A 14,141-nucleotide genomic window follows, 5' to 3' on the forward strand; every position below is an offset into this window, starting at 1 on the left:
AAAAATATTTTACATATTAAAAACTTGTCAATAATACACCCGCAACAATAAGTGACGCCAAATCCGCGTAAAACGAGTGTGCTAAGAAATACGTTGTGTCAGTTTTGTCAGACAGTTTTATTAAATGTTAGCAAAATGTTAAAACATATTAGCAATGTGTTAAATCATGCTAGAAACATGTTAGCATGCTTAATAATCTTAGAAATGTTAGCTACATGTAAAAACATATTAGCAATGTGTTAAATCATGTTAGAAACATGTTAACAACATGTTAAATCATCTTAGAAATGTTAGCTACATGTTAAAACATTAGCAATGTGTTAAATCATGCTAGAAACATGCTAACAACATGCTAAATAATATTAGAAATGTTAGCAGCATGTTAAATATATTAGCAATATGTTAAATCTTGTTAGAAACATGCTAACAACATGCTAAATAATCTTAGAAATGTTAGCTACATGTTAAAACATATTAGCAATGTGTTAAATCATGCTAGAAACATGCTTACAACATGCTAAATAATCTTAGAAATGTTAGCTATATGTTAAAACAAACTAGCAATGTGTCGGGATGTGCCAGTGGCTCAGCTAAAAATGGTGGTATACTCTGTATAAACGGTTACATTTGGTTTAAAATTTGCTTACAATTGAGCTTTTTTTCCAAAATGATAGTTGTGGGGTCAAGTATGTCAGCTATGGGGTAAGATGGGCCAGTGGCTCAACTAAAATTGGTAATATACTTTGCCTTTAGATATAGTAAATAATGTTACAAAATGGTGTCATTTATTCAAATATTTAGCATATTAAAAACTTGTCAATAATACACCCGCAACAATAGGTGATGCCAAATCCACGTAAAACCATAAGAAATACGGTGTGTAAGAGAGTAAAGACCAAAAAGATAATGTTAGCAACAGGTTTAAACAGATTAGCAATGTGTTAAATCATGCTAGAAACATGCTAACAAAAAATTGAAAAATACATTTATATTTTTATAGAGAGAATTACTAGCAATACAGAGGAAACACTGGGAGAAAGCTCTCCTCCAGGCACTGAGGGAAAAGAAACGGATATTATCCAACAGCAGCCAGAGGTCCTGGAGTACCTGCATATACCCATACCTGTGTATCCTGGATGATCAGGATTATGTGAACATCATGATTCAGGTACCAACTTAATCAGACATACAAAGTACATGAATTTGAGATCATTTTTAATTAGGTAGAAAAAATGGCTTTCTCTTGGCCTCTGGAGTCATTTTTAAGCATTTTAACTTGGTCCGAAGTACTCTTCATCTTTTCAAGTGGGAAAAGACATACTTGGTGAGTTATTTTTCTCCACATTTTAATGAGCCTTCTTTTTCAGAGTTTAGACAAACTGTCGCCCAGTGGTGAATCTTTGCTCTTCATGGCTGAGGAGATGGGAAACCGAGTCCACAATCTGTACTGCATCCGGCAGAAGAGCCACAGTCAGATGACCGAGAAGCTCGGGAGTATCTACAGCTCATATGCTGAACTCCTGGCGGACGACACCGAGGTACAAGCTTTGGTTGACCAGATGTGACACCTTCAGTCTGCTTTCGTATGAAATATCCAGGTGCTTGTACATTACACTACTTCTCGTTTCATCGTAGACCAATGGCATGCTGCCGCGGGAGTGTTGGGCGAGTCTTGAGATGGAGAACTGCAGCGGCCCCTCTCTTTTAGGTGACGACACCCCTTGGCCCCTGGTACTGATGGTGCAGCTGGGCAGCTTCCTAGTTGACCTGATGGTTCATGATGTCAAAGTTCGAAGCAACATCCTCAATCCCGCTCAAGAGAAGAAGCTCATTCCCGTCCTATACCACATGTACACGTTCCGCAGCAATCATAAGGTAAGAGGTGGAGACCAGCTGGGACTGGAATTATTCACAATCCTCTAGGAAGCAAGCGTGTTTTTGCTTTCATACTGAAGGCTGATCATGGCCAGACAGCTTTCATTTGAATCCAAATGACTGTCCATTAAAAGTCGTGTCATAAACCATCCATTCCCACTCCGAAACCTCTCACAGACATGCGTGTTTTCATGAATTATGGAATAATTTTTCCTGTGCAAGTGATTGCGGGTCAGCGGAGGAAGACGGATTGTGCTGAAACGAATCTCTTTTTTTACCGTCCCTTTAATTGCCCGGTTGATTAACCGCCGATGGATTGCAGAAAAGGGGAGGAAGAGCCGAAAAAGATCAGGAGAGTTTCTTTTTTGTCCTCGAAATCTCATTCCCAAGTCTTCTGCCCTGGCGCTCGGCATGACAGAGGCCTCCACCGTGGGCTTCAAAGACCTGAAGCTTAACTCCTGTTCCTCCGCTGAGCTTGCAGATGGCCCGTGCAGCAGGGAAGAGCTCTCAGTTTAGCGTGTTTGTGGATTATTCATGCGGCAATGAATGCAGTCAAGTGAATTCACATTCTTTTTTGAGACATTTAAAATGCCACCTTGTAGTAACACGATCTTCTATCTTTTTTTTAGATTTAAGCCCTGTGCACACCGGGACGATTATCGCTTATCGGCAGCGTTTTTCGGCGCGTCTTTGTGTTCAAACCATAGACCATAAAAAAATATGGACGTTGCGACTTCATTGGCTTCCGCTGAAGGAACTGAAGCCTCCGGAGGTCCGAATATGCCGCTGATATCTTGCGCAGATTTGGGACCGAGTCTGCGCAGTAGCGATCTCGGGACCGGAGTCTGTGCGGTAGAGAGCAGGAAGTAGAGGTGCGATATCAAATGCCCGCCCACACTCTCACAGATGCAGAACAATTCATTATGTTGGTATGAAATAAACAGTTATGGAAATATAGAAATTAAAGCTAAAGCTCCAATCTCCAATATACTGGGACCAGCCACCTGGGGGCGATCGAGGCGCGGAGGCTTCAGTTTCTGAGAGGAGTGCTACAGGCTTGGTTCATACCCAAGTGATTTTCACTGGCGATGCGCTGAGTGAACGTGCAGATTCAGTAGATGGCGCTCCCGGTACACAAGCTGGTGCTGCGCCACTTTACGCTTCTGACACTCGCTTGTCACACAGAAGAAGAAGAGAGACCGTATTAATGTGCTTGCCAAAACCATTCACACACTTTTTGCTAACTGGCAAGCAGCATTAGCAGCTCATCTTCTTCTTTGGCTACTTACTTCCTCTTTGTCATCTCAATGTGTGCTCGGCAAGACCGTTTTGTGCTTGGGCGCCACCAAGTCGTGTTTTACTGTAACTTCAGCTCCAGGCATGTGAACAAAAGAGCCGATTGCATTGGTTGTACAGTTTTAAGGGTTAGTTCACTTAATTACTTACCCTCATGTCGTTCAACACCCGTAAGACCTTTGTTCATCTTCGGAACACAAATTAAGATATTTTAGTTGAAATTCAATGGCTCAGAAAGGCCTCCATTGGCAGCAATGTATTTTGCACTCACAAGACCCATAAAAGCTACTAAAGACGTTGTTACAAAGTCCATCTCACTACAGTGGTTCTATAATAATTTTATGAACGACGAGAATAGTTTTTGTGCGCAAACAAAAAATCAAAATAGCGACTTTATTCAACTTTATTCTTGGCCTCAGATGTGAACTCACGAAGCCCCATGACGCATGTGCGTACATATATGTTGCATATGACGCATATATGACGTCGAGCACAGTTCGGGCATCCATGAAATGCACACTTTAGTACCATTTTGAGCACTGCTCCAAGACCTAAAGCACAAGCAAAATACATTGCTGCCAATGGAGGCCTTTCTGAGCCATCGGATTTCAACAAAAATATCTTAAAGGTCCCGTTTTTCGTGTTTTTTTGAAGCTTTGATTGTGTTTACAGTGTGCAATATAACATGTGTTCATGTTTCGCGTGTAAAAAAACACAGTATTTTTCACACAATTTACTTATCTGTATACTGCTGTTTTCACTGCCCTCAAAACGGCTTGAAAGATTTCCCTGTTCTATGAAGTTCCTCCTTCAGAAACACGTAACGAGTTCTGATTGTGCCAGCGGTTCCCGTGTTGTGATTCGACAGCAGTTTAGCGCACGCAGAGCGCACGTTACCGGAAAGGTCACGCCTCTCACCATAACGGGGATGCATGCGCTCAATGATCTCTAAGTACAGCGTCCCTGGGAAAGCCAAACAAAGGTGACTTGACTCCGGGATGAAAATAACAGCGTCTCGACGACATGGCGACAAACAAACTATACAAACGCAACCGAACGCAACACTTCCTCTTATCCACGCGGGAGCAACAAGAACACGCCCCCTTTTTCGCGTACTCTTGTGGGCGGAGGTTAGTCGACAAACTGCTCTACTGACGTAATTAAAGCAGGATGTACAGAGATGTAGTCCCAACCAGCCGTTCGCTGTAGGCTTTGAAAGGGAACTTCTGTTAAATAAAATATCTCAATTGGCATTGAACTTTGAGCTTTATAATTTTACAGGTATTATATATGCTCTAACAGCAACATTACACACTAACTAAAGTTTGAAAAATGGTATCACGAAGAACAGGACCTTTAATTTGTGTTCCAAAGATTAACAAATGTCTTACGGGTGTCGAACGACATGAGGGTAAGTAATTATTGACAGAATTTTCTTTTTTGGGTGATCTAACCCTTTAACGCGCCCCGTCAAAACAAAAGAACGAACCCAAGCCGCTTTTTTAAAAATGACGCTTTTACGGCTGGCTTTTTGCGCGTCGATGTGCACAGTCACATTGGCGCCCTTTGTGTAGTCACGAGGCGTTAAACACGCGTGAAAATCGTCTCGGTGTGAACAGGCCTTTAGGGTACGTTTACACGACAACCAGAGCTCGAATTTCGGTGCAGTATTGCAGCCATTGCACAAAATTGTAATAATTCCCGCAGGTCTCACGCTTATAATGCGGGAAATTCCCACAAACATTCTTTCTCTTTAACATGTAGGTAAACTAATCCACGCAGATTATAACATTTCACAAACCGCATGAATGATTCAGTATTAAAGGTTTAGTTCACTTTTAAATAGACTTTTGCTGATCATTTACTCACCCCCATATATATATTCTTTCTTCAGTCAAAAAGAAATTAAGGTTTTTGATGAAAACATTACAGGATTTTTCTCCATATAATGGACTTCTATGGGCTCCAAACGGTTCAAGGTCCAAATGACAGTTTCAGTGCAGCTTCAAAGGGCTTTAAGCGATACCAGATGATGAATAAGGGTCTTATCTAGCGAAATGATCAGTTTCTGCGAGAAACGCCATAACTTCCGTTCAGTGAGGTCAAAATACGAGCGTGGTCATCGATGTATACGTAGATGCCTCATTAGCGCCTGCACGGATCAGTAGAATGAGGCATCTATGATCGCTACATCTATGAGCACGCTCGTATTTTGACCTCACTTAGCGGAAGTTATGGCGGAGCTCAGAGATGATCACGTTCGCCTGATAAGAGGTAAAATAATAGCATAAATACTGCTCGGTTTCTCGCTGAAACTGATTGTTTCGCTAGATAAGACCCTTTTTTGTCTGGTATCGTTTGGTATCGTTTAAAGCCCTTTGAAGCTGCACTGAAACTGTCATTTGGAGCTTGAACCGTTTGGAGCCCATTGAAGTCCATTATATGGAGAAAAATCCTGTAATGTTTTCATCAAAAACCTTAATTTCTTTTTGACTGAAGAAAGAAAGACATGGACATCTTGGATGACATGGGGGTGAGTAGATTATCAGAAACTATGGCAGAAACTGTGTTCCACCCCCCACCCCCCTTAAAAAAATACCGCTTTGAAGGAATCTAAAACACAGCCCTGAATAATTTACAGCATTTAAAGAAAGAGTTTCTTTCATATGTAAGCAAAATTATATTAGAACTGAAATTACCCAAATGAATCTGAGTTGAATTCAGAATCAAATTAGCCTGTGAATCAGAATCAAATTGTGTTACCCATCCATACTCATTTATACATGAACATACAAACAAGTCATGTCAACTGAACCTTGTTGTATATTCATATTTCGATATGTTGAATTGCTTAATGCGGCCATTGTTTATATGACTATTTTGTGGCCATTCATGTACTTTCTCGTTCTCTTTGAATGGAAGTTGTTTATCCAGCTGTCAAAGACAGTTATGTCTGTTGTGCACCATAAACACTTTATCAGCAGCACGCATAAATCATCTCTGATTTATTTGAGGTTGGGTTACAGGGCTGCTGCGAGCTAGCGACGAGAGATGTTTATTAATGTAGATCTGTCACAGCATTTAAGGATTTAATTGTCCATGTTTAATGTCTTTTTTGTGACATGCCTTCGAGTTAAGTCTTGAATTTAATTTGCTCTCTTTGGCATCCACATCAGATCGGCTTCATCAAACCGCATCCTATTGTGACACAAATCCAGAGGATTGCGATGGAAACCAAACTTACATTTGATTCCTACGTCATGCCCATGTTGTGTCCGCCCGTGCCCTGGACGTCCCCGAAGAGCGGCGCGTACCTGCTGACGCCCTCCAAGCTGATGCGCGCCACCGATGGAGCCATCCAACACCAACTTCTCCTGGAGAAGAGCCGAGATGAAGATCTCCATGCTGTGCTGGACTCCCTCAATCAGGTGGGCAACTGTCCCTGGAAGATCAACAAGCCTCTGTTGGACATCATCATCTCGATATTCAACGACAAAGGCAGCGACAAGCTTAGCATCCCCCCGCCGCTGTCGGAAGCGCCTGAGATTCCTCGCTTCAACCCTCATGACCCGTCCTACACTCAGATTGAGAAGGCCTACATGAAGCGGGAGGGTGTCAAAGCCAAGAAGAAGGTGACGGAGATGCACAGCCTCCGAATGGACGCGCTGTATAAGCTGTCCATCGCCAACCACATGAGGGACAAGATCTTTTGGTTTCCACATAATATGGACTTCCGAGGTCGTACGTACCCCCAGCCGCCTTATTTTAACCACCTTGGCAGTGACGTGACCAGGGCCTTGCTGGTGTTTGCCGAGGGAAGACCTCTCGGTCCCAAAGGCCTCGACTGGTTGAAGATCCACCTGGTGAACCTCACGGGTTTGAAGAAGCGTAGCTCACTAGCTGGAAGACTGGAGTATGCTGAGAGCATCATGGAGGACATCCTCGACTCGGCAGACCATCCTCTTGACGTAAGAATTTTAATCACACCTTACCTTATCTATGTACTAGGGGTCGCACGACTTCATGTTGTTAAATTACTTGTCTTATAGAAAAGTATTTGACTAGTTGGTGGGTCTAAGTTTATGGTTCTAACTTATGTATGATTAGTGACACAACTTATTGAGTAGTCAAGTGTTTGGTGCAGCACATGTATACTAAAGGTCTGTGTACCATTTGTGTATAATGAACTTGCTTTGATTTAGAGTTTGTGATTGTGATGATGATGATGATGATGATGATGATAGTAATGATAATAATAATAATTATTATTATTCTAAACCAAAGCAAGTTCATTATAATCATTGTACAATATTCATTATTATTAATAATACTATTGACAAATTATTTGTGTTCTTATTCTAATACTAATTATTGTTTTTATTGTTTAATATTATATAGTTATTATGATTTAATTAATTGTTAATAATAAGAATAATAAACATTGTGCAATGATTATAATAAATTTGTTTTGGTTTTGAGTTTGTAATGAGTGATAATAATAATAATAATAATAATAATAATTTAGATAATGTATTATTATTAATGATTTTATTATTGTTAATACTATGAATAATAATGACATTATTCTAATTATTTTTGTTCTTAGTATTAATAATAATATTATTAATAATGATGATAATAATTACATAATTAAATAATACTAACAATAATTATAAATAATACTAACTGTAGTTATTATTTAGTATTAATATAGTAATTGTACAATGATTATAATGAACTTGCTTTCGTTTTGAGTTTGTAATGAGTGATAATAATAATAATAATTTAGATAATGTATTATTATTATTGATTTTATTATTGTTAGTACTATGAATAATAATGATATTTTTGTTCTAATTATTTTTTGTTGTTAGTATTAATAATGATAATTTTATTTGATTTAAATTTGAATGTAATAGTTATTTAATGTTATTATTACCATCATCAATATTATTATTAAGAATAATAATAATAATACATTTAATATTAATAATAATAGTTATTAATTTATTTATTAGTTAAATTATTAAATTAAATGATCATAACACCAAAATACATATTGTACAAAAGTCAATATTTACATAAATCAGTTTTTAATTTATTAATATGATCATATACTGTGTAAATTAATTTAATTTCCTAACTCTGGATTATACACAATTATTCATTGTCATTTTATTTGAGTTTAACAATATTTTCCCTCTGTCCATGCTATCATAAATTGGAACGAAACGTATACAATACAATTACAGAATATATACATTACGGAGCATTTCTATTATAATTTAGTTGAACATAATATAGCATTATAATCATCATATACTATTATAAATAAACTTGTACATTTGGAAATATATATAATGTCGAAGTGTGTCCAGTTCGAGCATTTTCTGGCTTTTTTTTCTCAGACGAAGAGAGTTTGAGTCTTAAATCGATCTCTATGCACAGTCTGTGTCTGTATTTGTTCTTCAAGTAAGTGCTAAATCCCCACTTTTACAAAGGTACATTGTCGAGAACAGCACTAATGAAGCACGATTTGCTAAGGCAGCACACTCTGCACCCAACCTATCATATGCACACCGCTTGTGTGGATTCAGTCAGTTTTGACCGCAAAAGATGAGGCCATTTCATTGGATGTCATGTATTTGACCTTTTATGGCACTACGTTTTGACACTAGATGAGGCAGTTTGCCTGTTGGAAATACATACTCGGTATTAATTGTTATTTTAAGGTGGGGCACATTTGTGTACCCCAGTTTGGGAACTACTGCAGTAGACCATTGTATCATGTATAATATACCATTGTATATAGAACATTGTATAACTGATTCCAGGGTATCTCTTTTTTTCAAATCCGAATGCATTACACTGCAGGCTTTGAGTTATGACTCAGCCATATTTTACTGTATGCTTTATTGAAATTACTGTCACATTCCCTGCTCCCTAAAGAGTCTCAACTCTATTTTGCAGGGTCGCAAATGGTGGATGAATGCAGATGAGCCGTGGCAGGCACTGGGTTGCTGTATGGAGATAGCAAATGCCTCGCGCTCACCCGACCACACCAAATTCATCTCCTATTACCCTGTACACCAGGTACTGCAAGTTTAGTTAATAATTTACATATATTAAGAAAATCCGGCTTTTGCTATTCCATTACAGGTTACTATTGCACCTAATTACTTAGGGATACCTTCTAGATTTTAAAACTACTTCCTATCACTACTTCTCTCTCTCTCTCTCTCTCTCTCTCTCTCTCTCTCTCTCTCTTGTAGGACGGCTCATGCAACGGCCTCCAGCACTATGCTGCCCTCGGGCGGGATGTGATTGGTGCTACTTCGGTGAACCTCATGCCCTGTGAACTGCCTCAGGACGTCTACAGTGGTGTAGCTCAGCAGGTTAGTCAATCTGCGGCACCAGGGGGCGTCAGTGCGTCTTGCTCCGCTTTTCCGTCAAAGTTGAATAATCATCTTAAATTGCCTCTGCTCCACAACACATTGCCTCAAAGCTCCAGTTTTCATTTCATTTCTGGGAAGACTGTATTTTTTTTAGAGAACACTATCTGAGATATATTGACCTACCTATCGATTTGACTATATTTGGGAACACGGTGTACCATTTGAATGCACAGTCTTGCCAAAAACGTCAGGTTGCGCTAACCTTAGACGAAGGGTACATAGACGACATCTCAATGAGCTCTGCTGAGTCAGAGATTGGCCCAAACAGCCTCATTGTTCCTCAGCAGCTCTTCTTTTTGATATGGTAAGCTCTCAAGAGCCCCAGTAAGACCGTCAACAACTTTTACACCTCATGTGTGATTAATGAACCTGCTCCCCGGCAGATTAAGCTATTTATAGTTTAAGTGAAGGACAACTGGGATATTTCTGTTATCGTTGTTTTTATTTCTGAATTCCCCCTCAGTGGTCATTAATATGTCACAGAGCAGTGATTCGCAACCAGGGGTATCTGTGCTCGAGGGGATTCTTGGAAAGATCTTTTATTTGTTGAATATCATAGATAAAAATGAATAATAATAATGAGTAATCATCATTCATTTCATTATTTGTTTTTCAGTTCCTTTAATTTGCAAGATTGTGTGGATGTTATAATAAATAATGTTTTGTTATTATTATTATTATTATTATTATTGTATGTTAAAATATATCAATTATGAATGTTATGTTTCATTTTATTTATATTTCAAATCTAATAAACTTGTATATTATGTTACAATATATATATATAAAGTAATATAATAAAATACTGTCTTATTTATATTATATTTATTACAATAATTAAATTATATTAAAAATAAATTAATACAATCTAATAATATAAATACAGACATGTATGATTTATAAATATGATATTAAAAATTATAATAAATTGTTGCATTATATTATATCACAATATAATAAAATAACATTAAACATTACATAATTTTTTTTTAAATTGTTTTATTTATCTATTACATACAAATCTAATAAAATTGTATATTATGTTACAATATATTATATATAAAATATAATAAAATAAAGTTGTGCTTTATTTACCTTATTTGAAAAAATCTTTTATAATCTTTTAATATAATAAAATAGTCTTATTTATATTAGTTTTATCATATTTAAGATATAAATAAATTAATATACAAACACACACAAAGATATATATATATATATATATATATATATATATATATATATATATATATATATATATATATATACATATATACATATATATATATATACATATACATATATATATACATATATATATACATATACATATATATATATATATATATATATATATATATATACATGTACATGTACATGTACATGTATATATACATGTGTGTGTGTGTGTGTGTGTATATATATATATATATATATATATATATATATATATATATATATATATATATATATATATATATATATATATATATATATATATATATATATATATATATATATATATATATATATATATATATAAAATAATACTAAATGATTGTATTCTATATCATGATATATAAAAATAATATAATAATTTATTTTATGTATCTTATTTTTATTATAATATTTAGAATATAAATAAATGATATGATTTTATGGTTATTTATATATTATTAAAAACTAAATCTTACAACAATAATACTAATAATAAACTATTTTATATTATAATGTATACAATTATATAATATATATTTTTTATTGGAAAATATATACAAAAATACAACAATACTTAACCTAATCGACTAGTCTGTAGTCAGACGATTGCTCAACTAGTCATCAATTGTGACCCATCACCAACATAAACATGAAGAATAAGTGCATTGATTTATGGGCTCTCAGCATCAGGGATTTATGCATCAGGGATTTATGGTGCACTGTCCTGTGTCTCATAGGTGGAAGAGTTCAGGGCTCGGGATGCGGAGATAGGTTTGAAGATCGCACAGGTGCTGGAGGGCTTCATCAGCAGGAAGGTGGTGAAGCAGACAGTGATGACTGTGGTCTATGGCGTCACTCGCTACGGGGGTCGTCTGCAAATCGAAAAGCGACTGAAGGAAATCGATGATTTCCCTAAGGTGAGGCTCATTGCACTTTAGTTAACATTATCATAGATAGAGTAACAAACTCTAGGAAGATGAAGAATGAGTTTCCACACAAAGCAAACCTTGTCCTGCAGGAAGTGTGGATGGATGTGGTCTGTATTTTTCAGACCCAAATTTACTATTAATCCAGTAAAGAAAGTAGTTTTGGCTGGAAAAGGGTCTCAATCTGGCTCTCAAGTGCTTTAGCTATACAAACTCCCCTTTTCTCTCTTATTTCATTCCATGATTTCTGGCTATCTAACCTTTTCCTCAACTCGATTTAAATGTGAAGATAAGCTTTGGTAATCTTGCTTTACATCGCAGGTGACGTGAACTTTAAGGCTTTCCCCCAGCTTGCGTCAATCTTGATTTCCCCAAGTGCGGCCCTTTGTGGGCAGCCATAGAAACATGTGACGCTTCTCTCGTCTCTCCCAGGCTGTGGAGAATAAAAAAAAGGAATTATCACCTATAGAGTCAGGGGATCTTATCTCCACATTCTGCTTGTGAAAGCAAAAAATTTGGATTGTTGAAATTAAACATGTTTTGTGGTGTTTCCTCATTCAAATCTCAGGCCTTTTTGGTCTCTTTGGAGACTTTTTTGTATTTTCAGTTATTTTCAGGAATTTCAATAATTATTGGGACCTGACATACAAATATAAATGCATTTAAATATTATATTCACATCTTGATAGGGTTTGGATAAATCATCCACAGTATTGGGCCTGTGTATATATAACAATGTGCTCTTTTCAATCCGCAGGACCACATATGGGATGCTTCACATTACCTGGTGGTTCAGGTTTTCAACAGCTTGAAGGAAATGTTTACTGGGACGAGGGAGATTCAGGTATACAATATCTCATCCCCTTATACTCTTTACTAATCAGGATTCAAATTTCCTCTGGCAAAATCCAGTCATTTTAATCAGGAAATTTGCATGGATTCCCCCATGCAGATTTGGCAATGGGTTTTAGTTGGTCAGTTTTAGTATTATATGCTGCTAAAGGTAGTGTATTAAATTAGATAATTTAATACATGTCTCAGGTCTGTCTAGTGTAACTGTTATACAACCTACACAATGTATTTGGAGCTGTATCAAAAATTAAATCTAAAGTACATTTGTGGCCATTTTATTTTGTTCATTATGAAATATAAAGAACTGAAATAACAGGAAGAACTGAAACAATATATTTCAGTTAACAAAAAATTTACTTTTGTTAACTGTGTTAACGCTGATATGTTTAATTACGATTTAAGAAAATAAAAGAAATTAATTAGTGGTGTCAAATCGATTAATCACGATTAATCGCACCTAACATAAATGTTTTGTTTATATATGTGTGTATATATATATATATATATATATACACACACACACACACATATACACATACACACATACGCTGATCCAGACATGTATATCATGCATACATGCATAACATTGCATAACTATCGGTTATGCAAACCAATAGTTGCAGCATGATAAGGCATGGCCCAATGTTGCAAGGATCTGTACACAATTCCTGGAAGCTGAAAACATCCCAGTTCTTGCATGGCCAGCATACTCTCCGGACATGTCACCCATTGAGCATGTTTGGGATGCTCTGGATCGGCGTATACGACAGCGTGTTCCAGTTTCTGCCAATATCCAGCAACTTCGCACAGCCACTGAAGAGGAGTGGACCAACATTCCACAGGCCACAATCAATCTGATCAACTCTATGCAAAGGAGATGTGTTGCACTGCGTGAGACAATTGGTGGTCGCACCAGATATTGACCTTTTTATTTTGGACCCCGTCCGTTCATCTTCAGAACACAAATGAAGATATTTTAGTTGAAATGCAATGGCTCAGAAAGGCATCCATTGGCACAATGTACTTTACACTCACGAGACCCATAAAGGGTACTAAAAGATGTCGTTACAAAGTCCATCTCACTACAGTGGTTCTACAATAATGTTATGAAGCGACGGAAATAGTTTTTGTGCGCAAAAAAAACCTAAATAACGACTTGATGACCAATTTCAAAATACGGCATCATGAAGCTTCGAAGTATAATGAATCAGTGAGTCGATTCAGCGGTTTGAATCGCCAAAGTCACGTGGTTTCAGCAGTTTAGCGGTTTGACACGCGATCCGAATCATGATTCGACTCACTGATTCATACCGTTTCGAAGCTTCATGATGTAGTGTTTTGAAAACGGTCATCACTATATAAGTCGTTATTTAGGGGGTTTTTTGCGCACAAAAACTATTCTCGTCGCTTCTTAACATTATTGTAGAACCACTGTAGTGAGATGGACTTTGTAACGACGTCTTTTAGTACCTTTTATGGGTCTTGAGAGTGTAGAGTACATTGTGCCAATGGAGGCCTT

The 14,141-nt window shown here is 36.8% G+C and overlaps 1 protein-coding gene across 1 annotated transcript in view; it reads left to right on the forward strand.

The window, feature by feature from the left end:
* Positions 1-14,141, forward strand: part of polrmt (polymerase (RNA) mitochondrial (DNA directed)) — a 69,916-nt gene that overhangs the window by 27,866 nt on the left and 27,909 nt on the right. Inside the window, exons 7-14 of the mRNA XM_079807866.1 lie at positions 1,001-1,168; positions 1,368-1,538; positions 1,636-1,875; positions 6,348-7,139; positions 9,142-9,264; positions 9,444-9,566; positions 11,582-11,761; positions 12,528-12,614. Coding sequence (XP_079663992.1) covers positions 1,001-1,168; positions 1,368-1,538; positions 1,636-1,875; positions 6,348-7,139; positions 9,142-9,264; positions 9,444-9,566; positions 11,582-11,761; positions 12,528-12,614 — 1,884 coding nt within the window. The remainder of the gene's footprint in view (positions 1-1,000; positions 1,169-1,367; positions 1,539-1,635; positions 1,876-6,347; positions 7,140-9,141; positions 9,265-9,443; positions 9,567-11,581; positions 11,762-12,527; positions 12,615-14,141) is intronic.

Source organism: Gobio gobio (genome assembly GCF_949357685.1).
Source record: "Gobio gobio genome assembly, chromosome: 24".
In the NCBI taxonomy this organism is placed as follows: domain Eukaryota; kingdom Metazoa; phylum Chordata; class Actinopteri; order Cypriniformes; family Gobionidae; genus Gobio; species Gobio gobio.